This window comes from Ranitomeya imitator, chromosome 4 (assembly GCF_032444005.1).
Source record: "Ranitomeya imitator isolate aRanImi1 chromosome 4, aRanImi1.pri, whole genome shotgun sequence".
In the NCBI taxonomy this organism is placed as follows: Eukaryota; Metazoa; Chordata; class Amphibia; order Anura; family Dendrobatidae; genus Ranitomeya; species Ranitomeya imitator.
Genome location: NC_091285.1, coordinates 589,220,722 through 589,248,087, shown reverse-complemented (window position 1 = coordinate 589,248,087; position 27,366 = coordinate 589,220,722). Strand labels below are relative to the sequence as shown.

General features: G+C 43.8%; 1 protein-coding gene across 1 annotated transcript in view; it reads left to right on the top strand.

The window, feature by feature from the left end:
- The first annotated feature begins 660 nt into the window (after window positions 1–660).
- The window catches only part of ADGRA2 (adhesion G protein-coupled receptor A2), a 261,166-nt gene continuing 234,460 nt past the window's right edge, over window positions 661–27,366 (top strand). The window contains exon 1 of the mRNA XM_069766496.1: window positions 661–1,099. Coding sequence (XP_069622597.1) covers window positions 870–1,099 — 230 coding nt within the window. The 5' untranslated portion in view covers window positions 661–869. The remainder of the gene's footprint in view (window positions 1,100–27,366) is intronic.

The following is a 27,366-nucleotide window of genomic DNA, read 5'->3' as shown; positions in this document are numbered from 1 at the left end:
GAAGTTAATTTACTTCAAATGTGAGGTGGTCCCTAAAAAATGGTTTTGTAAATTTTTGTTGGAAAAATGAGAAATAGACGATCAACTTTTAACCCTTATAACTTCCTAACAAAAAACTATATGTTTCCAAAATTGTGCTGATGTCAAGTAGACATGTGGGAAATGTTATTTGTTAGCTATTTTGTGTGACATGACTCTGTAATTTAAGGGCATAAAAATTTAAAGTTTGAAAATTGCTAAATTTTCAACATTTTTGCCAAATTTCCATTTTTTTCATAAACGCAAAATATATGAAATAAATGTTACCACTACCATGAAGAACAATATGTCACAAAAAAAGTCTCAGAATCAGCGGGATCCGTTGAAGCGTTCCAGCGTTATTACCTCATAAAGGGACAGTGGTCAGAAGTGTAAAAACTGGCTGTCGCTAAGGGGTTAATACCACCATTGTGTGAACCTATGGCTTCATGCATATCCCACTATAACTACCCCAGTGACTATATCTAAGAGCAGCACTTCCTGCCCGGGCATCCTTCCTTCCTTCCCGGGCACGCAGCCCTCACGGTTGCCCCTCTCTCCTGAGTGCAGGCGGCGCTAGGACCGGGCGGCGGTGGCGGCGGAGGAGGAGCGGCGGCAGCGCTGGAGAGCGGCAGTCCCGGCTCCAGTCCGTTATGTGCCTTCATCATAGGCAGGAGCAGCTCCTCTCCTCTCCCTGCGGATTACACCATGCAGCCTCTCCCCGCCCCACTGACAGGCGTTGTGGAGCAGTGGTGAAGCAGGAGCCCGGCTGGCAGCATAGGGCATGCTGAGCGGAGCTGGCACTGCGCTGCCCGCTGCATAGGATGGGCGGATAGGTGGCCCTGCCCGTCATGATGTTTGGATTAGGGACCCCCAGTTGCCCCCTGGTTGTGCTGTCCCTCCTGTGCCTTGTAGGCTGGGGGCAGTGCTGTCCCGTCCTCATCCACAGCTGTAAGTGTGTGCTGGAGCGCCCCAAGCCCGGGGTGGGCGCCGCTGCCCTCAGGAAGAAGGTGGTCTGCACCAACGAGGACCTCCTGGAGGTGCCCGACCCTGCCCTGCTGCCCAACAAGACCGGCACCCTGTGAGTACTGCCTGCGGGGCGGAGGGGCATAGGTGGGCTACAGGTAGGGATGGCAGGGTGGCACGGCGGGAGGGACGGGCTGCGACCCCCGATGTCTCATCTGCCCGCAGTCAGGGACCAGGAATCAGCGCAGAGCTGAGGAAGCGACAACGGTGCGACATCTAGTATCTGTCATCTGTGGGTCCGCGGCCCCTACACGTGTCTGGGAATGATGGGGGCTGATGTGGGGGGCTAATATGGGGGGCTGGGGGGAAGGATGGAGGGATGTGTCACCGATGGAGAGAGAGACTGGAAGAGTCCAGGTACAAAGTTACACACAAGGCTCCGGAAAGGCTCATTACAGCCGAAACGTCACCACAGGGAGAAAGAGAACATTGATGTGCGGTCACTGGCGGAGGCGGCCGGAGAGTTCTGTGTTTAGACAGATAGATGATGGATAATAGATGGATAGATAATAGATAGATAATATATAGATAGATAAATAGATAGATAATAGATAGATAATAGATAGATAATAGATAGATGAAAGATAGATAATAGATAATGATAGATAATAGATGATGGATAGATAGATGATAGATAAATAGATAGATAATGGATAGATGATAGATAATAGATAGATAACAGATAGATAGATAATAGATAGATAACAGATAGATAGATAGATAGATAACAGATGATATATAATAGATAATAGATGATATAAAATACAGGTCCTTCTCAAAAAATTAGCATATAGTGTTAAATTTCATTATTTACCATAATGTAATGATTACAATTAAACTTTCATATATTATAGATTCATTATCCACCAACTGAAATTTGTCAGGTCTTTTATTGTTTCAATACTGATGATTTTGGCATACAACTCCTGATAACCCAAAAAACCTGTCTCAATAAATTAGCATATTTCACCCATCCAATCAAATAAAAGTGTTTTTTAATAACAAACAAAAAAACCAACAAATAATAATGTTCAGTTATGCACTCAATACTTGGTCGGGAATCCTTTGGCAGAAATGACTGCTTCAATGCGGCGTGGCATGGAGGCAATCAGCCTGTGACACTGCTGAGATGTTATGGAGGCCCAGGATGCTTCAATAGCGGCCTTAAGCTCATCCAGAGTGTTGGGTCTTGCGTCTCTCAACTTTCTCTTCACAATATCCCACAGATTCTCTATGGGGTTCAGGTGAGGAGAGTTGGCAGGCCAATTGAGCACAGTAATACCATGGTCAGTAAACCATTTACCAGTGGTTTTGACACTGTGAGCAGGTGCCAGGTCGTGCTGAAAAATGAAATCTTCATCTCCATAAAGCATTTCAGCCGATGGAAGCATGAAGTGCTCCAAAATCTCCTGATAGCTAGCTGCATTGACCCTGCCCTTGATGAAACACAGTGGACCAACACCAGCAGCTGACATGGCACCCCACACCATCACTGACTGTGGGTACTTGACACTGGACTTCAGGCATTTTGGCATTTCCTTCTCCCCAGTCTTCCTCCAGACTCTGGCACCTTGATTTCCGAATGACATGCAAAATTTGCTTTCATCAGAAAAAAGTACTTGGGACCACTTAGCAACAGTCCAGTGCTGCTTCTCTGTAGCCCAGGTCAGGCGCCTCTGCCGCTGTTTATGGTTCAAAAGTGGCTTTACCTGGGGAATGCGGCACCTGTAGCCCATTTCCTGCACACGCCTGTGCACGGTGGCTCTGGATGTTTCAACACCAGACTCAGTCCACTGCTTCCTCAGGTTCCCCAAGGTCTGGAATCGGTCCTTCTCCACAATCTTCCTCAGGGTCCGGTCTCCTCTTCTCGTTGTACGGCGTTTTCTGCCACATTGTTTCCTTCCAACAGACTTACCATTGAGGTGCCTTGATACAGCACTCTGGGAACAGCCTATTTGTTGAGAAATTTCTTTCTGGGTCTTACCCTCTTGCTTGAGGGTGTCAATGATGGCCTTCTTGACATCTGTCAGGTCGCTAGTCTTACCCATGATGGGGGTTTTGAGTAATGAACCAGGCAGGGAGTTTATAAAAGCCTCAGGTATCTTTTGCATGTGTTTAGAGTTAATTAGTTGATTCAGAAGATTAGGGTAATAGGTCGTTTAGAGAACCTTTTCTTGATATGCTAATTTATTGAGACAGGTTTTTTGGGTTATCAGGAGTTGTATGCCAAAATCACCAGTATTAAAACAATAAAAGACCTGACAAATTTCAGTTGGTGGATAATGAATCTATAATATATGAAAGTTTAATTGTAATCATTACATTATGGTAAATAATGAAATTTAACACTATATGCTAATTTTTTGAGAAGGACCTGTAGATAGATAGATGATAGATAGATGATAGATAATAGATAGATAGATAATAGATAGATGATAGATAATAGATAACAGATAGATAGATAGATAGATAGATAGATAGATAATAGATGATATATAATAGATAGATAGATGATAGATAATAGATAGATAACAGATAGATAGATAATAGATAGATAATAGATAATAGATGATAGATAGATGATAGATAATAGATGATAGATATGTGATAGATATGGAGACTGGGCGGCACAGACGGCAGATTGGCGGTACATCCCCTACTGCACTTTCTCCAGCTCACATACTTATTATGAGGGGTGATGGATGACATCAGTTTTTTGTGTGTGATAATAACAATTCTCTCTAATCATTAGTAATCCCATATATCACATTTTCTATATATTCAGTCCAGGTTATAATTATCATTATAATCGTTATAATCATCATTTATTTTCAGTTTGTGATTTTTTTATTGTTTATGCCCAGTATAAATGGAAGCTCTGCAACTTTCCAATATATTTTGCTTTTCAATTGTTATTTTGCTTTAAGTCGGTGAATGAGGATATTTAGGCTGCGTGCAGACGGCGCATTTTGGCCACGTGGATTTCTCACAACACCTGAAGGGATTGCTGATTCCAGCAACGTGAAGGAGAATCCTGACGTCTCCGTGCCCACGTTGCTGATTTGTGACTTGCAGATTTGGTGCAGATTCAAGTCCGCAGCTTGTCAATTCTTTCACCTTTTTTTACCCATTGACCTCAGTGAAGTCACTCAAAACTGCTATAGAAATGCAGGTCTAAAAATGATTGCGGACTTGCTTAGTTTTTGTAGCATTCTTGCCTGCAGTTTTTCCATGTGTTTTTAGTCAGCAGTGAATGTTATAGAAATAGATAGATATAGACATAAAATTGCACCCCCTCCCCCCCATCCATATAAAATTGCACCCTGGGGAATTTATTGGACCGCTTTGACTCTTCCTGATTGTCCTCGTGCGGTGGCTACCGAGTCAACTCAGTCCACTAATGGAAACCTGAAAAACATAAAGAGAAGTAAACACAAAACACTGTCCCTTGTTCACTAATTTATTAGAAAGAAGGGTTCCCATGCAGGTACCACGTAGTCCACCTGAGCAGACATTGTCCAGAGCGCAGAGTGACCAAGAACGTCTGAAGAGCAGTGACATTACTGACATTACTGACATCACTGCTCCTCAGACGTTGATCGAGGCACAGTGTCGAGGATGGGGGGGAGGCGGTTATTTGAAAAATGTATTTTTGTGTGTCAGCTGTGTTTTTGGACATTTCACAGCTGACATCGACCCCATTGCGCCAATTGCCAACACACCAGGGCAATCGGAAAGAGCAAAGGTGAAGGGCCAGAATTGGCGCATCTACTGTGATGCTCCACTTCTTGGGCATCTGAGGGCTAGTATTTTTAGGCTGAGAAGGGCCCAATAACCAGGGACCTTCCCAGGCTGATAATATCAGCTCTTAGCTGCCTGCTTTACCTTTGCTGGTTGGGGGAAACCCAAGTCATTTTTTTCATTTATTTAACCCCTTCATGACCGGGGGATTTTTCGTTTTTCCGTGTTCGTTTTTTGCTCCCCTCCTTCCCAGAGCCATAACTTTTTTATTTTTCCGTCAATTTGGCCATGTGAGGGCTTATTTTTTGCGGGACGAGTTGTACTTTTGAACGACATCATTGGTTTTAGCATGTCGTGTACTAGAAAACGGGAAAAAAATTCCAAGTGCGGTGAAATTGCAAAAAAAGTGCAATCCCACATTGGTTTTTTGTTTGGCTTTTTTGCTAGGTTCACTAAATGCTAAAAATGACCTGCCATTATGATTCTCCAGGTCATTACGAGTTCATAGACACCAAACATGACTAGGTTATTTTTTATCTAAGTGGTGAAAAAAAATTCCAAACTTTGCTAAAAAAAAAAAAAAAAAAAAAAAAATTGCGCCATTTTCCGATACTCGTAGCGTCTCCATTTTTCATCATCTGGGGTCGGTTGAGGGCTTATTTTTTGCGTGCCGAGATGACGTTTTTAATGATAGCATTTCGGTGCAGATACGTTCTTTTGATCGCCCGTTATTGCATTTTAATGCAATGTCGCGGCGACCAAAAAAACGTAATTCTGGCGTTTTGAATTTTTTTCCCGCTACGCTGTTTAGCGATCAGATTAATACTTTTTTTTAATTGATAGATCGGGCGATTCTGAGCGCGGCAATACCAAATATGCGTAGATTTGATATTTTTTTTATTGATTTATTTTGATTGGGGCGAAAGGGGGGTGATTTAAACTTTAATGTTTTTTTTATTTTTTTCACATTTTTTTAAACTTTTTTTTTTAACTTTTGCCATGCTTCAATAGCCTCCATGGGAGGCTAGAAGCAGGCACAACGCGATCGGCTCTGCTACATAGCAGCGATCTGCTGATCGCTGCTATGTAGCAGAATTGCACGTGTGCTGTGAGCGCCGACCACAGGGTGGCGCTCACAGCGACGGGCAATCAGTAACCATAGAGGTCTCAAGGACCTCTATGGTTACCATTCACAAGCATCGCCGACCCCCGATCATGTGACGGGGGTCGGCGATGACGTCATTTCCGGCCGCCCGGCCAGAAGCGGTAGTTAAATGCCGCTGTCTGCGTTTGACAGCGGCATTTAACTAGTTAATAGGTGCGGGCAGATCGCGATTCTGCCCGCGCCTATTACGGGCACATGTCAGCTGTTCAAAACAGCTGACATGTCCCGGCTTTGGTGCGGGCTCACCGCGGAGCCCTGCATCAAAGCAGGGGAGCCGGCATCGGACGGTATAGTACGTCCGATGCCGGTAAGGGGTTAATCATAGAAATGTATCTATCTATCTATCTATCTATCTATCTATCTATCTATCTATCTATCTATCTATCTATCTATAGATATAGGTGCAGTACTAGAAAAGCAACAGATTTTAAGCTTGTGCAAAGCCTACAAGGAAAAATTAAACCTCACTATATCCAAACAAGATGAAGTCAGCACTCCAAAATTCCAAAATGTAGTGGTTTATTGCCCTATCATGTCATGGGTGCACTGTGATGTGTCCTGTCTGGGACTGAAGTGCCCTGTCCTGCCAATTGGTGCTTGTCCCAGCCACCAGTTCCCCTCCCCACCCACACTGATCTATAAGTTATCTCCTGTCCAACCCGCAGCGTATACTGATAATGTGCACCTACCCTACGGGTGTCTAAAACCTCTTCAAATACTCTTTGAATATTTTTCCTATTCATTTCTCTGGAAAATCCATTTTCCTGTTCAAGTTTTTTGATAGTTTTTTTCCAACAAGATTTTGAAAAGCTTGTCACTGAAGAATAGAAGCCGGTCGTCACTTCCTTGAAGCAGATTCTACAAGAGTTCATCCCAAAAATGATGCACACGTTCAGTATTTGGTCAGTATTTTACCTCAGGATCTGTAAGCCAAAACCAGGAGTGGAAGAATCAGAGGAAAAGTATAATAAAAACATATGCACGACTTCTGTGTTTATCACCCACTCCTGGTTTTGGCTTACAAATACTGAGGTAAAATACTGACCAAATACTGAACGTGTGCACGTGGCCATATGGTTTATTTCTGTATTATGTGCAGTGTTAAACCACCGACGACGATTTGGTTGCTGGTCGTTTTATTACAGTATCTGTTTTCTTCAGAGCCATCTATATGGCTGTGTGCACGTTTCCTTTATTTTGCGTTTTTTTCGCTATAAAAACGCATAAAAAACGCATACACTTGCATCCTATCATTTAGAATGCATTCTGCAATTTTTGTGCACATGATGCGTTTTTTTCCGCAAAAAAAACACATTGCGGTAAAAAACACAGCATGTTAATTAATTTTGTGGGTTTTTTTCGCGTTTTTCCCACTATATAATGCATTGGGAAAGCTCCGGAAAAAAACCCGAAAAAAACACATACGGTTTTCTTGCAGAAAATGTCTGTTTTTCTTCAGTAATTTTCTGCAAGAAATTCTTATGTGTACACATACCCTAATAGATATCCCAGTGCACATTGTTCTCGGCTATGTGAGTCCTGTTCATATAGTGACAAATTTCCGCAATATCCTGTCCACATAGACACTGATGTTGTGTCAAACTTCCAATTCTCAATACTATAGGGTGTACCTTGAGAGGGTTAGTGCCCTTATGTATTTTCTGGAGACTTAGATATTGGAACTCTTTTTTTGTCAATGAGTCTTTTCTCCAGAGTCTCTCTCAATATGTCTCTTAATTCACCTTTAAATCCCACCAGGGGATTATAATCCAACTTCTTATAGTATTTCCAATCACTCAGAATGTCGACACATCTTTTTGTATTGGTCATTATCCAAGATCAAAAGGTTCTCTCCCTTGTCTGCTGACTTTATATTAATGATGTTTTTTCATGTCAAAGATTGAAGAATTGTCCAATTCGTACAGTGGCAAGCTCGACAAAAAGATCGATATGACTTGTATCACCCAAGGGTGGGGACCTTGTGCTCTTTTTCTGTAGGTCTGTAAGTGGACCTTTACCTTCTTCCCTTTGTCCCTCTTCGAATATGTCCATCAATGTAGAAAATTCAGAGAATTCAGATTGATCAAAACCGAGTTCTTCACAATGTTTCTTGTTTTATCAATTTTGCTCCATTTGATCTTCCGAGCAAAAAGATTCAGATCTTTGATCCATTCATGTACAGTATATTGTGTGGTTGGAGCAAAAGAGGGCCCTAGACAAGACAGGTTTTGTGGTGAGTTAGATGATAGGAGGATACGTTGGTAATATTGTTAGTATTATTCACATTATCAACGTCTGAATTCTATATTGTGTAGAGTGGGGATAATCCTGATCTAAAAAAATTCCTGTGCGGCCCTTGGTGATTATTAGATCGTCCAAATCTCTCTCGTTTTCCACTAAATTGACCTTGTGAACGTGAGAAGATGGTAGGTCCTGGGAGATGTGGGTTTATTGACGTTGTACCTTCACCCTCCGATACCTCCTCCGAGGAAGAAGCATCTGACAAAGGAGATCTACGGCAGCTATTCAGAAAGTTAAAGGCCCTCATATTCTTAAATTCTGATAGATCACAAGTACATTGACCGTTCTTCCTTTCTTTTATAGAGCACTGCAATTTTTCAATAGTTTGTTGGTAACGTAACCTCAAACTTATCAGACTCTTTATCTTTTTTATATTTTTTACCGCAATATCTTCAATTTGCTCCTTAAAGGGAACCTGTCACCCCGAAAATCGCGGGTGAGGTAAGCCCACCGGCATCAGGGGCTTATCTACAGCATTCTGTAATGCTGTAGATAAGCCCCCGATGTTACCTGAAAGAGGAGAAAAAGACGTTATATTATACTCACCCAGGGGTGGTCCCGCTGCTGGTCAGGTCAAACGGGCGTCTCCAGTCCGCTGCGGCGCCTCCCATCTTCATTTCAAGACGTCCTCTTCTGATCTTCAGCCACGGCTCCGGCGTACTTTGCTCTGCCCTCTTGAGGGCAGAGGATAGTACTGCAGTGTGCAGGCGCCGGAAAGGCCCGGCGCCTGCGCACTGCAGTACTTTGTCTGCACTCAACAGGGCAGAGCAAAGTACGCCTGCGCCGGAGCCGTGGCTGAAGATCAGAAGAGGACGTCTTGAAATGAAGATGGGAGGCGCCGCAGCGGACCGGAGACGCCCGTTTGACCTGACCAGCAGCGGGACCGCACCTGGGTGAGTATAATATAACGTCTTTTTCTCCTCTTTCAGGTAACATCGGGGGCTTATCTACAGCATTACAGAATGCTGCAGATAAGCCCCTGATGCCGGTGGGCTTACCTCACCCGCAATTTTCGGGGTGACAGGTTCCCTTTAAGAGTCCGTGTAGACACCTCAAGAGACTTCTTTTCTTGATCAAGAAGTAACCTCATAAAACAAATAGAACTTTCTGTGGCCTCTTTTTCCCATTTAACCAAAAATTGAGTCTTACAAGCTCTTCTAACTGGAGCAATGTCCATGCGAAGGCCCTTAGGGATGATATTATGCTTGATATAATTGTCCAAACTTTGGACTTCCCACCAGGAACGAATATTGTCCTGAGATATTCCAGTTATTGGTGAAAGCTGAATTGATGGATTGATGGTAGAATGATGGAATATCTCTTATCAGAAAACATCTCCCTAGTGTCAGTGAGCCATTGGTCAGGATTAATATCCTTTGATAGGAACCCTGTCATGTCTTACAGATCCGATAAATTATTGTTTCACTGTATATCAATATTGATGTATCCCCAATTATTAAAAATTGCTATTCACTGTCATATCCAGTTGAAGTAATACACTAAAATATAGATTTTAATGTATATATAAAAAATGCAACAAAAGAACAAAAACAAACCATAGATATATTTCCTCAAGGGGAAAATGTACGATTCGTCACCGGAGCTAATTTATCATAATCTCTCCAAAGACTAAATAATTGGCAATTCCAAAAAAGTATCTATGATAGGTATGGTGATATCTTCTGCCACTGTATTGTAAATCACCCAGCACTAAATAATAATCTCGGCTGATTATTAGGTGAGAACTACAGGTGCATCTCACAAAATTAGAATATCATCGGAAACTTAATTTCAGTTCTTCAATACAAAAAGTGAAATTCATATATTATATAGAGTCATTACAGATGGAGTGATCTATTTCACGTGTTTATTTCTGTTAATGTTGAAGATTATGGCTTACAAACAATTAAAACCCCAAACTCATTATCTCAGTAAATTAGAATAATTAACAAAAACACCTGCAAAGGCTTCATAAGTGTTTAAAAAGGTTCCTTAGTCTGTTTCAGTAGGCTCTACAATCATGGGGAAGACTGCTGACTTGAGAAATGTCCAGAAGGCAGTCATTGGCATACTCTGTTTTAATGACTTTATATAATACTAGATGGCAGCCCGATTCTAAAGAATCGGGAGTCTAGAATCCATATATACTTTATTTATTCAAATGTAAGAATAATACAATTAATAAATAATAGTAAGAAAGAACAAAAAATGGCTGCACTCACCAGCTCTTGACAAAAGTTCAAAATTGGTGTGAAAATGTCACTGAACCACTTCACAACTAAATATATATAGTTTTGGTAAATGGTATTATCATTTTTTTGACGAAATTCGGCAGGAGCTTGAAGAGCAACGTCACTGGGCCCGCCTCCACGCAGTAGAAACTTGCTGTGAGGTAAAAATTCAAAAATCACACCAAAATGGCGGGCGGAGTGTGTCACAGTACGGCACGTTTCTGATTGGTCGCTCGCAGCAGGCGGCAACCAATCAGACACTGGACACTGTTGACGTCACTTATCTCCGGACATTAGCTCCGGACATTAGCTCCGGACATTAGCTCCGGACATTAGCTCCGGACAAAGCCACGGAAGTTGGCACAAATTGCAGGAAGTAGTATTCTAGGCAATTATATATTAGATATGTTTCACTTTTTGTATTGAAGAACTGAAATAAATTAACTCTTTGATGATATTATAATTTTGAGTGAGAAGCACCTGTGTGTATATATATATATATATATATATATAGGCTATCGACCCTCAATAGAAAGGTCACTGAACCCTAATTTCCTGTTTATGAACCTTATCGAATAGAGGCAACAGATTATATGCCAATATACGGAATTCGAAGTGACCACTAATTGTATGTAGTGAGTAGTGATGAGCCAACGTGCTCAAATAACAAAACGTAATAGATATTTGATCCAATTCCCACCTCTGACATGGGGGGGCGCACTACCTCCAACACTTGGGACTGAGGTCAAATGGATTGGTTGGATGCTTTTCCAGCAGATGTCGTGTCAATGTGGTGTCCTCTTTCCTTCTGATATAACCAATATGATCAAGAATATGTCTCCGAAAGTCTCTTAGATTTATCAAAACCACAGCAAGCAGCCCAACGAGTGACACATCGCTGGAATCAGAGTCTCTGCCCCTACATGCTGCTCTCAGATTAGGTAGCAAAAACCTGGTGACAGATTCCCTCTAATAATATGCCCCCATGGGGTCGGCCCACAGACAACATTTCTTACCTTTTTTCAGTATAGATGATAAATGTTGGTCCAACCACTTGGATTCCCACTGGTTAGGATAACAGGGGTCCTGCATCCTCCGTTTTTATAAAGCTGTGGTCACACTTGTGCCCTAGCACCCTCTCATTGTCTATGGAACGGATGGAGAGAGCCAAGCACAGAATTTTATGTGGAGTGATAGTGCACCTGCATGACTGTGGGACACAGGACCCTCCTTGCTTATGATTGGTGGACCCCCTACGATCAGACATTTGTGACAGATCTTATGTACAGGTGATAAATGTTAGTCATGGGCCAGGAAGTCCTTATTATATGACCGGAAATTGGAAACTAGTGTTCTAAACAATTAATTATCGCCATATACCTAAAGATTAAAGAAACTGTATCTGGTGATTGGAGAATCTGAGCTTCTGTCACTTACATCCTGATTGGTCTTATATGTCCTATCGTGATAGAAGAGGTGAACAATTCTTGATAATGAAACACTTCACAATATGAGCTGCATACATTATTAAAATAAATCTCTTAGACCTGATGAAACTGATGAACTTACTTTGAAAATCCATTCCAGAATGGCTGTGTAATCGTTTTCAAACGTTTTCCTGCCTAATATTAAAAATAAAGAATTTTGCTGGCCTTAATTTTAGATTTAGGACTATATATAGCCATTCTGACGTGGAGTTTCATAGTAAGTACATCAGCCTGTTCAGGTCTCAGTTATCCATTTACTAATGCATGTGCTGTGAAATCTGGGCCCAGATCTGCTTTATCCGTCTCCTCGGCCGGCCCCCGCCATAAGTGTGGACACATCTCTCGGGAGGGACGTTCCTGAGTTTGGCAGGACTCTAATCACTAGCACACAAGAAGCTGGTATAAATATTAGCGGACACCATGTTTGCGTTCCAGGCGTGTACACATGCTCAGCACATGCTTTTATCCGGGACAAGAGGTAGGAACATTGGGATCCTGCAGCTGCAAATGTCAGAATTATTTGACAACCAGCTGGAAGTTGTTTTTCCGTAGCTGGAGCATCAGAAGTGCGTCCATCATCAGGGCTTATATACAGGGCGATAAATGGGGTGTACCATAGAAGAATGATGGACAGAACTACTTTAAGGGGTTGTCACATCTGCAGAAGGGGGAACGGTGCTTGATTGGCAGCTTGGACCAGCACTGGCCCAAAAGGTCTGCTCTCCCATGCTGCAAGCAGAGGCAGCTTTATCTCTGCAGTATGGGAGGAAGAAGCTATTGGAAAAAGCTTGTAAGCACTGCGCTCGCTGCCTAGGAGACCGGCCACTGCTGTCAGACTGGAGAGGTGGAGGGTAACCTAGGCAACAAGCAGTAAACTATGATGGAAAATGAAAAAAAAAAAAGTTTTTACAAGCACTTTGCAATTGTATCCATTTTTGATGATAATTTATTTGTTTATACTTATGGTTTAAAGGGATTGTTGAACATTTTATGCATTTTTTGTTTCTTTTCAAAATAACAAACGGAGGCATACTCACCATCCACGTGGATCACGCACAGAGCCCTGCGGTGGTCTGCACTGGCTCCAGAACTGATGCCTGCGCTGTCCATATATTACAGGACCACTGAAGCTTGTGACTGGCTGCAGCGGTCCAGTGATTAGAACAACATATCACTGGATTTTTGCAATGTTGGACACCCCAATGTTCCAAGTATCTAGCATCTGAAGAAGCCAGCAGGTTCTCCTTCACCCGACACAGCTAAATTAACCAGTGCGAGAAGTTCTGATTCCTACAGATTACATCCCCACGACTTACGGTATATCTTATTAGTTGGCCATTTCAGGAACGTCACCATAATAATAATAATAATAATAATAATTTTTATTTAAATAGCGCCAACATATTCCGCAGCGCTTTACAAATTATAGAGGGGACTTGTACAGACAATAGACATTACAGCATAACAGAAATACAGTTCAAAACAGATACCAGGAGGAATGAGGGCCCTGCTCGCAAGCTTACAAACTATGGGGAAAAGGGGAGACACGAGAGGTGGATGGTAACAATTGCTTTAGTTATTCGGACCAGCCATAGTGTAAGGCTCGGGTGTTCATGTAAAGCTGCATGAACCAGTTAACTGCCTAAGTATGTAGCAGTACAGACACAGAGGGCTATTAACTGCATAAAGTGAATTAGAACATGATGCGAGGAACCTGTTTTTTTTTTTTTTTTTATATATAAATAGGCCACACAGGGATCGTTAGGTTAATGCATTGAGGCGGTAGGCCAGTCTGAACAAGTGAGTTTTTAGGGTACGCTTAAAACTGTGGGGATTGGGGATTAATCGTATTAACCTGGGTAGTGCATTCCAAAAAATCGGCGCAGCACGTGTAAAGTCTTGGAGACGGGAGTGGGAGGTTCTGATTATTGAGGATGCTAACCTGAGGTCATTAGCGGAGCGGAGGGCACGGGTAGGGTGGTAAACTGAGACCAGACAGGAGATGTAGGGTGGTGCTGAGCCATGGAGTGCTTTGTGGATGAGGGTAGTAGTTTTGTACTGGATTCTGGAGTGGATGGGTAATCACTGGCCAGTGTAATGACTGGCACAAGGTAGAGGCATCGGTGTAACGGTTGGTGAGGAATATGACAGCAGCATTCAGGACAGATTGGAGCGGGGAAAGTTTGGTAAGAGGGAGGCCGATTAGTAGAGAGTTACAATAGTCCAGACGAGAATGAATAAGTGAAACAGTAAGAGTTTTTGCAGAGTCGAAAGTAAGAAAAGGGTGAATTCTAGAAATGTTTTTGAGATGCAGATAAGAAGAGCGAGCCAGTGATCGAATGTGGGGGGTGAATGAAAGGTCAGAATCAAGGATGACCCCAATGCAGCGGGCATGTTGCTTTGGAGTAATGGTGGAACTGCACACAGAGATGGCAATGTCAGGCAAAGGTAGGTTAGTAGAGGGAGAAAACATGAGGAGTTCAGTTTTTGACAGGTTTAGTTTCAGATAGAGGGAGGACATGATGTTAGAGACAGCGGTAAGACAATCACTGGTGTTTTCTAAAAAGGTCGGCGTGACAACAGGAGAAGACGTGTATAATTGGGTGTCGTCAGCATAGAGATGGTACTGGATACCAAATCTACTGATTGTTTGTCCAATAGGGGCAGTATACAACGAGAAGAGGAGGGGGCCTAGGACTGATCCTTGAGGAACCCCAACAGTAAGGGGAAGGTAATAGGAGGAGGAACCAGCAAAACATACAGTGAAGGATCGGTCAGAGAGATAGGAGGAGAACCAGGAGAGAACGGTGTCCTTGAGGCCGATGGAGCGGAGCATAGTGAGGAGGAGCTGATGATCCAGAGTATCGAATGCTGCAGAGAGATCCAAGAGAATTAGCATGGAGTAGTGACCATTAGATTTAGCTGTTAGTAGGTCATTAGAGACTTTAGTGAGGGCAGTTTCAGTAGAGTGTAAAGAGCGGAAGCCAGATTGAAGAGGGTCGAGAAGAGAGTTATCTGAGAGATAGCCGGTAAGTCTGTGACGACATTTTCATGTGGATTTTGCAGATTTAGGCTGCCGTCACACTATCAGTATTTGGTCAGTATTTTACCTCAGTATTTGTAAGCCAAAACCAGGAGTGGAACAATTAGAGGAAAAGTATAATAGAAACATATGCACCACTTCTGCATTCATCACCCACTCCTGGTTTTGGCTTACAGATCCTGATGTAAAATACTGACCAAATACTGATAGTGTGACGGCAGACTTAAAGTGGTGAAATCCTTGGTTAAAATCCTCAACAAAAAGGGACGTAGATTGTAATATCAGCCCCCAGGTCACTTTCCCTGTGCAGAAACATTCTGTGCGTGGGATTTGTTCAGATGTCACCCACGGCACTGGTGCAGTTTTTTCCTGTGGATTTTGCATGTACGAATCCTAAAGGACAATCTGCCGCTTTTCTGGCACATGTGGACGTCTCCTCAGTGACCTTGGCAGTGGAGATGACTATGAGCCAGTAAGGAGCCACACATAACGGGGGAAACATAAGGCAGGGTTGCAGGGCAATACACCAGTAAAAACTCTATTCTTTTTGTAAAGGTCATAGGTCACAACTTGCCTCTGTGTAACCCTAAATAAGAATTACAGATCTTCTCCTAGAAACTCGTTCTTGGATTCCAGGTGTTAACAGAATTTTTTTTGCTGCATTTTATGGAATAAAAGTGAACTGAAAAATGAACAGAAATGTAAATGTCGAGTCTGAAATTTTAGAGAACAGTTTATATTTCGGTTTTTACTGCCTCCTGGCAAGGCTGGGAATACAATGTCACCTGTGAGTCACGTAAAATGTCTCCCTACAGGGGGATACAAGTTACAAGCAACTTTATTTTGTCCGTCCTTCACCAGGTCTCGTGACACTTTTTTCTTATAGGGACATTTTTTGTCCAGACATCACTTGGTTGCCCATTAATACCAGTGTTCTCCATGTAGCTCCCCATTTATACCAGTGTTCTCCATGTAGCTCCCCATTTATACCAGTGTTCTCCATGTAGCTCCCCATTTATACCAGTGTTCTCCATGTAGCTCCCCATTTATACCAGTGTTCTCCATGTAGCTCCCCATTTATACCAGTGTTCTCCATGTAGCTCCCCATTTATACCAGTGTTCTCCATGTAGCTCCCCATTTATACCAGTGTTCTCCATGTAGCTCCCCATTTATACCAGTGTTCTCCATGTAGCTCCCCATTTCTCCTGCATTGGCCACTGTAGTAGCATTGTGTGGCCACCTACAGCTCTCCTTGGCTATTCACTACTGCATTGGTTTTGGATCCCAGATCAACTTATCACCTATTGGGTTTTTTGTGTGTTTTTTTAATAGAAGTAACAATTCAGACCACCCTCTTAAGGGTCTTCTTTGACCACATCCAGTCCTTTTTGTGCCATTCACTTCTCATTATCGATAGTGCACAATGTCTATGGTAACATTACCGAGGCCATTCACATGAATCTTAGAAGTGACGTTGTATTCTTCTCTGACCTCTCTGAATAATCCAGGATTACGTTGCGTCTGGCGGCCCTTCAGGACATGTTGTATTTCTTTATCGCGCTCTTCCCTCCCATGATAAGACAGAACTTGTGTTTTGCTTGCTGTTATCTGGGGAGACTTTCTTGTATGCCTCTTGTTCACACTTGTTGGAATATTTGTCATTTCCTTATCTGGTTTACTATAAGATAATCATAGACCGACCATACGCTGTCCGAGGTGTAAAGACCCGGCCAATGGTGACCGCACTTGCTTATGGCCACATCTACGAGCTCAAGTTGATTTTCACATTTTCTGCAACTGGACTTTGAAAATGTCCTCCAATATGAAGCTATGGAGGCCAAATAACGGCTCTGATCCTAACAGGTCCATGATACAGACGTACTATAGTGCACGTTTATAGATGACGCTTGCAGTCAGATTTCTTCAGATCTTGCACAATGCTCTCATCTGTAATGTGCGTCCAGCCAGTTATAGCAGATCATCTGCACATATGCTTCTCTTTCACAACAGACCTCCAAGTAATTTCTGTCAAGTGTTTTTATTTTGCATGTGTGTATATGCACAGATGGTCTGGCGGAATATGAAAAGTCAAAAATTACCATACCGTGAGTTGTTTGATGTATCACATATCAGTGCTGCTCTGTGTAAAGGAGCCCTTACACCTTAGAGAGCCGTCAGCCAAATCCTCTGGTCGACACTTATCTCCAAGGATTCTTCTCTGCTCCATCATCTGCTGGGAAGGGGCTTAGGAGGCCCCCTACACATGAAATAGTTGGCCGGTCCTAGTAAACTTGGTGTGTTTGGGAGACTTCACTAAAGTGTAAAGAGACTATATTGAAGTTAAAAAGTCTTTAAGTATTTTAACAGTAAATGATAGAGTGCTTTAAGCATAGTTAAAGGATTATTCTCAATTTATTAAATTGCTTTAATTTGATAAAAACAGCACAAAAATAAATAAATATGTAACTGCCTTGCATTATTTATGTCCTGTTATTCTCCTTCAATAAGAACTTTTATCTTACATAGTGCACAGCTGTTATCAATGGACCTCAGACACTAGTGGCCGCCCAGACCCTGGCAAAGCGTGCACAGGAGAGAGGTTAATATACCAGCTACTTATTTCCAGCCCATTGATTTCTATACAGCAGTTATCTTCTCATCTCTCTCCTACACAGCTCCTGACAAACTGCTGTTATAAATCTGTCAAAATCGCCAAGCCCCATCATTAGCTGTTTTCACTCCTAATCAAGGCTTTCACTGTCCTGAGCAGTATGCATGTTTAAATGGCCTGTTATATCTAATAATAATCTTTATTTTTATATAGCGCTAACATATTCCGCAGCGCTTTACAGACATTATCATTGCTGTCCCCGTTGGGGCTCACAATCTAAATTCCCTATCAGTATGTCTTTGGAATGTGGGAGGAAACCGGAGTACCTGGAGGAAACCCACGCAAACACGGAGAGAACATACAAACTCTTTGCAGATGTTGTCCTTGGTGGGGTTTGTACCCAGGACTCCAGCGCTGCAAGGCTGCTGTGCTATCCACTGCGCCACCGTGCTGCCCGTGCCCATATTTATGAGTGCTTTCACATTGCGTTCATGCACTTGTTCATTGGCCCCGTCGGGGCTTACCTCCGAACCACCCACAAAACAGGATTCGGGCATATGGACTGAACGGACCATAAACTATAATGGTGCCGACAGAGTGAAGGTGTGCAATGTCGTGCATTAGTTTCTGGCGTGTATGCCTACTGGAGATGGACACCCAGACGCAGTCTGTTATACACTATAATACGGTGATGGCAGTGCACACTCCAGAACAAACCACTGATGGCTGAATGTGTTACAGCAGAGCTTGTGCTGAGCTTTATAGTTCTACTAATACTACAGCTCCACTCACCAAGTGACCATGAGTGCCCACCCTGCTAGAAGCCAAGAAGTAAGGAGATTGCAGAGTTGTGGCAGCATGGTGGCTCAGTGGTTATCACTGCAGCCTTGCAGCGCTGGGGTCCTGGGTTCTAATCCCACCCAGGACAACATCTGCAAAGAGTTTGTATGTTCTCTCCGTGTTTGTGTGGGTTTCCTCTGGGTGCTCCGGTTTCCTCCCACATTCCAAAGACATACTGATAGGGAATTTAGATTGTGAGCCCCATCGGGGACAGCGATGATAATGTGTGCAAACTGTAAAGCGCTGCGGAATATGTTAGTGCTATATAAAAAAAAAAAAGTTGTGAGCTGCTCAAGAGGCAACTTGAGAATACACATTTAAAGAGGTTTTATTGGTTATCAATACTGATGCATAGGACAAAGGGGTCACATTACTTGCTAAACCATACAACTCTTCTTCACTACTGATATGCTATCCGTGCTGAAGAGGAGCAGTAGGAGCTATGTGTGAGTGACAGTGCCATACAACTCAGTGACAATGGTAACGGGATGATACAGAACTGTAGGCGCTCTATGTGCCACCACTTGGTGTCTTTGAGAAAAGAAAATCATCATTATCATCCATGTTGCTCTACATTATAAAACAGTTTCAAGTGATAAACAGCATAAGATAATGTAACAAAGTAGATACATCAAGAGTTAACTCTTTCCATATTAGCTTACAATCTGTAAACATATTTACAGTCTTACCAGGAGTGCTAACCATTAATGAAGCATGACATCAATCATTAAAGGGGTTGTGCGGTGAAATCAAGATATCACCTCCCGCCAGGATAGATCATAACTTGTTGATTGGTGGCGGTCCAACTGCTTGGACCCAAACTTATTGTCAGAATGGGGAACTTTATTCCCTGTTAGAATGGAGCGAAAATGCGCCTGCTTGACCGCTTCTCCATTCACCCTTATGGGGCTGGCAACTGCTGCGCTCAACTTTTTCTCATAGTCTCTTGGAGAATGAGCGGAGCAGGTGTCACACTCCATTTTTTTAATGGGTGCAAAAGTTTCTCGTAGGGATAAAAAATTCCTGATGTGCTACTGGGTGCGGGTCCCACCGATCAGTAAATTATCGCCTACTCTTGGATAGGCGAACACTTGTTTTCACTGAACAACCCCTTCAAAAATTGACCAAAATGAATGGTTCACATAGCTGGAATGTAAATAATCAAAGACGGGTATACAGATCTCATACTGAAGAAATATGTCTAAATCCGCAGCTCCGTCGCCCCCGTGTTAGTGCAGATTTCCGCAGCCGTAGAATTTTGAACTGCTAAAGGCGTTTCATGTTGTAAGCATACAGCCGCACGTATAGATGGGGCGCGCTCTGCAGATAGGTGCAGCAAGACTTTGTGTGACACGTCCAGACTCACAAAACTCAAGTGTTTCCAGATGTGGGAGAACAGAGTCCACCAATGTGCCTTGTGGAGCAAGTGAAATCCAATACCATGGGGGAGAACGTCTCATTATAGAAGTATAAACTTTGTATCAGTCTTTCTTCAAGGACTGAAGTCATGGACAGAGTCTTATTTGTAGCCGCCATGTCAGGACTTCCCAGACACGAACCAGGATTTCTGTTTCAGTGGAGCTGGATATGAGTTCATGGTCCAGCTAAGATGACGCGTAGAAATATCCAACCTGAAACCATGTGCTGTGATTGTATGTGTAATGTCATGGGAAGCGGATGTGGCTGTGATACAGATTTCATTTGTTTTTTAAAGAGGTCATTGTACAACAATGCGTAAAACAAAACCTGATTTTGGCTTGTACATGTGCGTCTTCTGGAAGTTTCTTATGGACTCCGTGCTTTACAAGTTTAGTTATTCTGCTTGGGATCAGAGCAATAGAAGTGCCAAAGCAGGTGTGAATTTAAATAATAGGAGGACATTTGTGGCAGCGCCCTGACAGTGCCATGCGCTGGAGCAAATGCCCTAATAGTAGGGCAGACTGGGAGATGTGCTCTTAACAGTACGCAGCTGCAGATGGCCTACTAATCGTGCCCATCTGAAGATGTGTTACTAATAATGCCCAGCAGTAGATGTCCTCCTAAGAGTGCCCAGCTGTAGCTGCCTTTACTAAGAGTGCCCAGCTGTAGCTGTCCTCCTAAGAGTGCCCAGCTGTAGCTGTCCTCCTAAGAGTGCCCAGCAGTAGATGTCCTCCTAAGAGTGCCCAGCAGTAGATGTCCTCCTAAGAGTGCCCAGCAGTAGATGTCCTCCTAAGAGTGCCCAGCAGTAGATGTCCTCCTAAGAGTGCCCAGCAGTAGATGTCCTCCTAAGGGTGCCCAGCTGTAGCTGCCTTTACTAAGAGTGCCCAGCTGTAGCTGTCCTCCTAAGAGTGCCCAGCTGTAGCTGCCTTTACTAAGAGTGCCCAGCTGTACCTGTCCTCCTAAGAGTGCCCAGCTGTAGCTGTCCTCCTAAGAGTGCCCAGCAGTAGATGTCCTCCTAAGAGTGCCCAGCAGTAGATGTCCTCCTAAGAGTGCCCAGCAGTAGATGTCCTCCTAAGAGTGCCCAGCAGTAGATGTCCTCCTAAGAGTGCCCAACAGTAGATGTCCTCCTAAGAGTGCCCAGCAGTAGATGTCCTCCTAAGGGTGCCCAGCTGTAGATGTCCTCCTAAGAGTGCCCAGCTGTAGATGTCCTCCTAACAGTGCCCAGCCGTAGATGTCCTCCCAACAATGCCCAGCTTTAGATGTCCTCCCAACAATGCCCAGCTGTAGCTGTCCTCCTAACAGTGCCCAGCTGTAGCTGTCCTCCTAACAATGCCCAGCTGTAGCTGTCCTCCTAACAGTGCCCAGCTGTAGATGTACTCCTAACAGTGCCCAGCTGTAGCTGTCCTCCTAACAGTGCCCAGCTGTAGATGTCCTCCTAACAGTGCCCAGCTGTAGATGTCCTCCTGACAGTGCCCAGCTTTAGATGTCCTCCTAACAATGCCCAGCTCTAGATGTCCTCCTAACAAAGCCCAGCTGTAGATATCCTCCTAACAATGCCCAGCTGTAGATGTCCTCCTAACAGTACCCAGCTGTAGATGTCCTCCTAACAATGCCCAGCTATAGATGTCCTCCTAACAATGCTCAGCTGTAGATATCCTCCTAACAATGCCCAGCTCTAGATGTCCTCCTAACAATGCCCAGCTGTAGATGTCCTCCTGACAGTGCCCAGCTGTAGATGTCCTCCTAACAATGCCCAGCTCTAGATGTCCTCCTAACAAAGCCCAGCTGTAGATATCTTCCTAACAATGCCCAGCTCTAGATGTCCTCCTAACAAAGCCCAGCTGTAGATATCTTCCTAACAATGCCCAGCTCTAGATGTCCTCCTAACAATGCCCAGCTCTAGATGTCCTCCTAACAGTGCCCAGCTGTAGATGTCCTCCTAACAATGCCCAGCTGTAGATGTCCTCCTAACAATGCCCAGCTGTAGATGTCCACCTAACAATGCCCAGCTGTAGTAGATGTCCTCCTAACAATGCACAGCTGTAGATCTCCTCTTAATGGTGTCCAGCTGAAGATGTTTTCCTAAGGGTATGTGCACACGGTCAGTAATTGGCAATGCTTTGGATGCAGCACATGCCGGCTTTTGAACGCAGGTGATTCTGCATGTGTTCATTGAACCATGTGGAATCAATGCGTCCAATACATTGTACGTTTGACATTTATCTTGCAGAGACTCACGTCTTCGCAAAATAAATTGTCATGCTGCGGTCTGGAAAGACGCGCTGCATGTCCATCTCTGCGGGTGATCCACCTGCGGCGGTGCATGCATAGTGGGCATAGGATTGCTTCAAATCCCATCCACTATGCTGTAACATCTGGACTCGGCGGGTTGGACGCTGTGGATGTATGCAGCATTTACTGACCGCGTGCACCTACCCTAACTGTGCGCAGCCGTATACAACTACTAAAAGTGCGCTGCAGTAGATGTTCTAACAATATGCAGCCATAGCTGTCCTACTAAATCACAGCAGTAGATGTCCTCCTAATAGTAGCCACAAATGTCCACCTGTGAACAGCTGCAGATGCCCCTTCACAAATAGCAATATGGGTGCTACAGATGTCCCCAGTGTAACAGTATGACAAGAGCAGATGCCCCATAGTCTGCCAGCCCATAGGGAAGCTGGAGTATGGAAACAAGGTTTACATTGAAATGACAACAAATTGCTAATTGACATGGAATGATGTTTGGATTGTTATCAGATCCGACAGCTTTTTTTTTTTATTACTGAGATTCTGTTAAAATGTATTATTGAAAATCTCTTTTTTTTGGAGAGGTAAAAGAAGCTGCGTTTTATAGTACCAGCAACAACAATGAGATTTCAAAGATCTCATTCATATTCTGCTTTTTTTTCTGCCTGTATTTTTTTCTGCCTGTATTTTCAGCCCTGCTGTTTTTTTTTTAAATCTGCAGCATGTCAGTCTTTCCAGTCGTTTTTTGTGAATAAAACTTATGAAAAGAAATCTGTCAGCAGGGTTTGCTATGTAATCTGAGAACACCATGAGATAGGGACTCATACACTGATGTCAGCAATGTGTCACTTATTAGGTTTTGTGCTGTAGTTTCATTACTATAATTGCTTCATCAGCAGGGGATTATCACCTCCGGACTAGCTGCCCCCGCGCCTCCTGGTCCAACCATGCCCCCATCAGCCATTAGCAGCTTTCTATCAATGTACATTGTGCAGAGAAAGCTGCTAATCAGGGGGGTGGGCGAGGTCCGTTTTCTGAGCACTGCTACATCTACAGCTGAGAAAACTGATTGTATCACAACTGCTGCACCCAGTAAACTAAGTGACATATCTCTGGAATCAGGGCCTCCTTCCCTACATTATGCTGCTCTCAGATGGGGTAGCAAAAACCTGGCGACATATGCCCTTTAACATCTACTGTAGACAAACCACACAGGTAGTCTTCACCAAAAATTAATGCTGGGAAAATATGCTGCGTTTTTACTGCCCAGGGTGAAGGAATGCAATGTGTGAACATACTCTTGAGGGATGTTTCCGTTTTCTGCAGCAGACACTGGCATTGACAGAGTACAGACCACCAGAAGAGCAGCCTACACTCTGCAGCCATTACTGGGAGCTGTTATGGGAATTCTCCCACCACCATAGGAGGAGAGTCCAATAATAACAGTGAATGGAGGAATCGCTGCTTGTACAATCCGTTTCTGGGTTCTTTAAAGCCGTTCCAAGGTGGAGCTTCCCTTTGGTGTAACCACGGGTTCGTTTTCATTGGGAACGCTCCACAATTAATACTCAGGACTGGGAATTTATGGAAGCTGATTTATGTTGGCAAATCTTAAGTGAGAATGCGCAGCCTTGCAGTTCCCTCGTGTGGTGTGGAAACCCAGTGTTTTGCATTTCGCCCTCAGTCAGCGCCTCTTCCCCCCAGAACATGCCTGTTATTTCACTGTTCAGCAATGATGACTTTTCCTCATGCTGCTTTATAAATGGGAATAGTTCGGAAACTGGAGAAGACGTATGGAAAGACCCCATCACATAGGATGGGGGTCTTAATGGGGTTTACAAATAGTTTACTGCTTCCAGGTCATAGGTTAGGTCGGAAAGGGTGAGGAACCAAAGTATGTACAGCTGTTGTGGTCTCTGGACTATGGGGTATGGCTACAGACTGGCCCTCCATCCATCTCTACACGACAAAGACCAGCAGGAGGGAACATCGTCATCAGCCATGGAAAATATGACATTTTTATAGAGACCGTTACTTGTCCCCTCTCTATGTAGGATGTGATGTTCGGGAAGGGCAGACATTGGGTCGGTAGCCGTGCCGTCACCTTATTCCTGCTGCTCCTCATTTACGTGTAATAGGTTACATGGAAGGAAGGGCTCATGCACATTTTATTATTGGTTTATTTTTTTAAAGGTTAGGGTTTTTTATTGTTTCCATCCATTTTCATCCATTAGGGCAGGAGGCATAGAGGGTTAATGCACCAGTTGGCGCTGACACAGGTTTGTATGGGCCTGATGTCAGTGAGAGCCCAAGAGACCGTTTACCGAATAAGCTGCAGAGGGAACTCGGCTTCTTGGATCGCGCCGGCTGATCGGCGCCGCAGCTGCATGTGTCGTGGCTATGCCGCAGCACATGCATGGAGCGCCTGTTAGTTGTCTGTGACACAGCCAGGAGACATGCAGCTGCGGAGCCGATCAGCTGGCGCGATCCAGGTATCCGGGTTCCCTCTGCAGCTTATACCGAATAAGAGGGAATCTGAACAAATTCGCTCATCTCTAATGCAGCCGTGCCGTGTTTCTCCAAAAATAAGACAGGGTCTTATACTATTTTTTGAAGACAGGTTAGGGCTTATTCTCAGGGAATGTCTTATTTTTTTCCCATGTACAACAATCCGCACTTATTCTTGAACAAAAAATCAACATGTTTTCAAATATAATCATGTCATCACACAAACTGCACATTTATACACACACACTGCACATACACATGTACAGTTGTTCTCAAAAGTTTACATACCCCATTTATTAACACTGTGTACTCTCCCCACTAACATTAATGACAGCTTGAAGTCTTTTGTGGTAGTTGTGGATGAGGTTAATTATTTTCTCAGATGGTAAAACTGCCAACTCTTCTGCAAAAAGCCTCAAGTTCCTGTAAATTCCTGGTCTGTCTAGCATGAACTGAGCACTTGAGATCTCCCAGAAGTGGCTCAATGATATTGAGGTCAGGAGACTGAGATGGCCACTCCAGAACCTTCACTTTCTTTTTTTGTTTTGCTGTAGCCAATGACAGGTCGACTTCGCCTTGTGTTTTAGATCGTTGTCATGTTGGAACGTCCAAGTATGTCCCATGTGCAGTTTCCGGTCTGATGAGTGCAAATTTGCCTCCAGTATTTTCTGATAACGTGCTGCATTCATCTTTCCTTCAACTTTGACCAAGCTTCCTGTGCCTTTGTAGCTCACACATCCCCAAAACTTCAGCGATCCACCTCCATGCTTTACAGTAGGAATGGTGTTCCTTTCATCATTGGTCTTGTTGACCTCTTTCCAAATGTAAAGTTTATGGTTGTGGCCAAAAAGTTGAATTTTGGTCTCATCACTCCAAATTACCTTGTTCCAGAAGTTTTGAGGCTTGTCTCTGTGCTCATTGCCCATTTTTCTTCAAGTGTCTCCTTATTGTGCATCTTGAAACAGCCACACCGCTAGTTTTCAGAAGGTCCTGTATTTCAGCTGATGTTATTTGTGGGTTTTTCTTTGCATTCCAAACAATTTTCCTACCAGTTGTGGACAACATTTTTGTTGGTCTAACTTACCGTGGTTTTGTTTTTACAGAGCCTCTGATTTTCCATTTTTTAATCACAGTTTTAACGCTGCTGACTGGCATTATCAATTCCCTGGATATCTTTTTGTATCCCTTTCCTGTTTTATACAGTTCAGCTACCTTTTACCATAGATCCGTTCACAATTCTTTTGCTTTCCCCATGACTCACAATCCAGAAATATCAGTGGCTGGATGAAAGATGCAAGAGTCTGTCTGGGTCCCAGAAACTCACTCAGCTTTATGTGCACACACACTGATTACAAGCAAACAGGTTACATGTGAGGATGTTACCTTGAGCAGCCATTCAATCCCATTTGTGTCAACTTTTGTACATGTTATCAGGCCAAAATCACCAGGGTATGTGAACTTTTAATCAGGGCCATTTGGATGTTTTGGGTTGTCATTATGATTTAAAAATAGAAAACACATTAGCTGACAATAAATGGCTTCACCCAACCACTAACCATGAGTGGAGATAAAGTTTTGGTGTTATTAATCATATTCTGTGAAAAAAAAGGCCAAAAAAGCAAAAATTCTGGTGTGGTATGTAAACTGTATACACACACACTGCACGTACAAGTATGCACTAGCCTGTCTTCTCTTTAGTTCCTCTAGACTCCTGCAGGTAAAGGACCTTTGGTGACATCATGTTCACAATACTGTGACATCACTAAAGGTCCTTAAAGGGAACCTGTCACCCCGTTTTTTCAGATTGCGATAAAAATACTGTTAAATAGGGCCTGCGCTGTGCGTTACAATAGTGTATGTAGTGTACCCTGATTCCCCACCTATGCTGCGAAATACATTACCAAAGTCGCCGTTTTCGCCTGTCAATCAGGCTGGTCAGGTCAGGTGGGCGTGTTGACATCGCTCTTTTCTTCCCCAGCTTTCCGTTGGTGGCGTAGTGGTGTGCGCATGTCCAAGTTCCGAATCCACTGCGCGCAGGTGAAGCAAAAGCGCAAGTTTGCATCTCGGCTTCAGGAAAATGGCCGCTGCGATCTCCATCTGCGCACGCGTGGCATCCCATGGCCATTTTCCTGAAGCCCCGTGGAGCAGAGCCCTCCATCTGTGCACGCGTGGCCTCAGGAAGATGGCCGCCCTCACCGATGACAAGGGTGATAGCGCAGATCGCGCGCTTTTGCTTCACCTGCACGCAGTGGATTCGGAACTTGGACATGCGCACACCACTACGCCACCAACGGAAAGCTGGGGAAGAAAAGATCGATGTCACCACGCCCACCTGACCTGACCAGCCTGATTGACAGGCGAAAACGGCGACTTTGGTAATGTATTTCGCAGCATAGGTGGGGAATCAGGGTACACTACATACACTATTGTAACGCACAGCGCAGGCCCTATTTAACAGAATTTTTATCTCAATCTGAAAAAATGGGGTGACAGGCTCCCTTTAACCCCTCTGTGACCTTAGACGTACTATCCCGTCGAGGTGCCCTGGGCTTATCTGACCCTGGACGGGATAGTACGTCATAGCCGATCGGCCGCGCTCACGGGGGGAGCGCGGCCGATCGCGGCCGGGTGTCAGCTGCTTATCGCAGCTGACATCCGGCACTATGTGCCAGGAGCGGTCACGGACCGCCCCCGGCACATTAACCCCTGGCACACCGCGATCAAA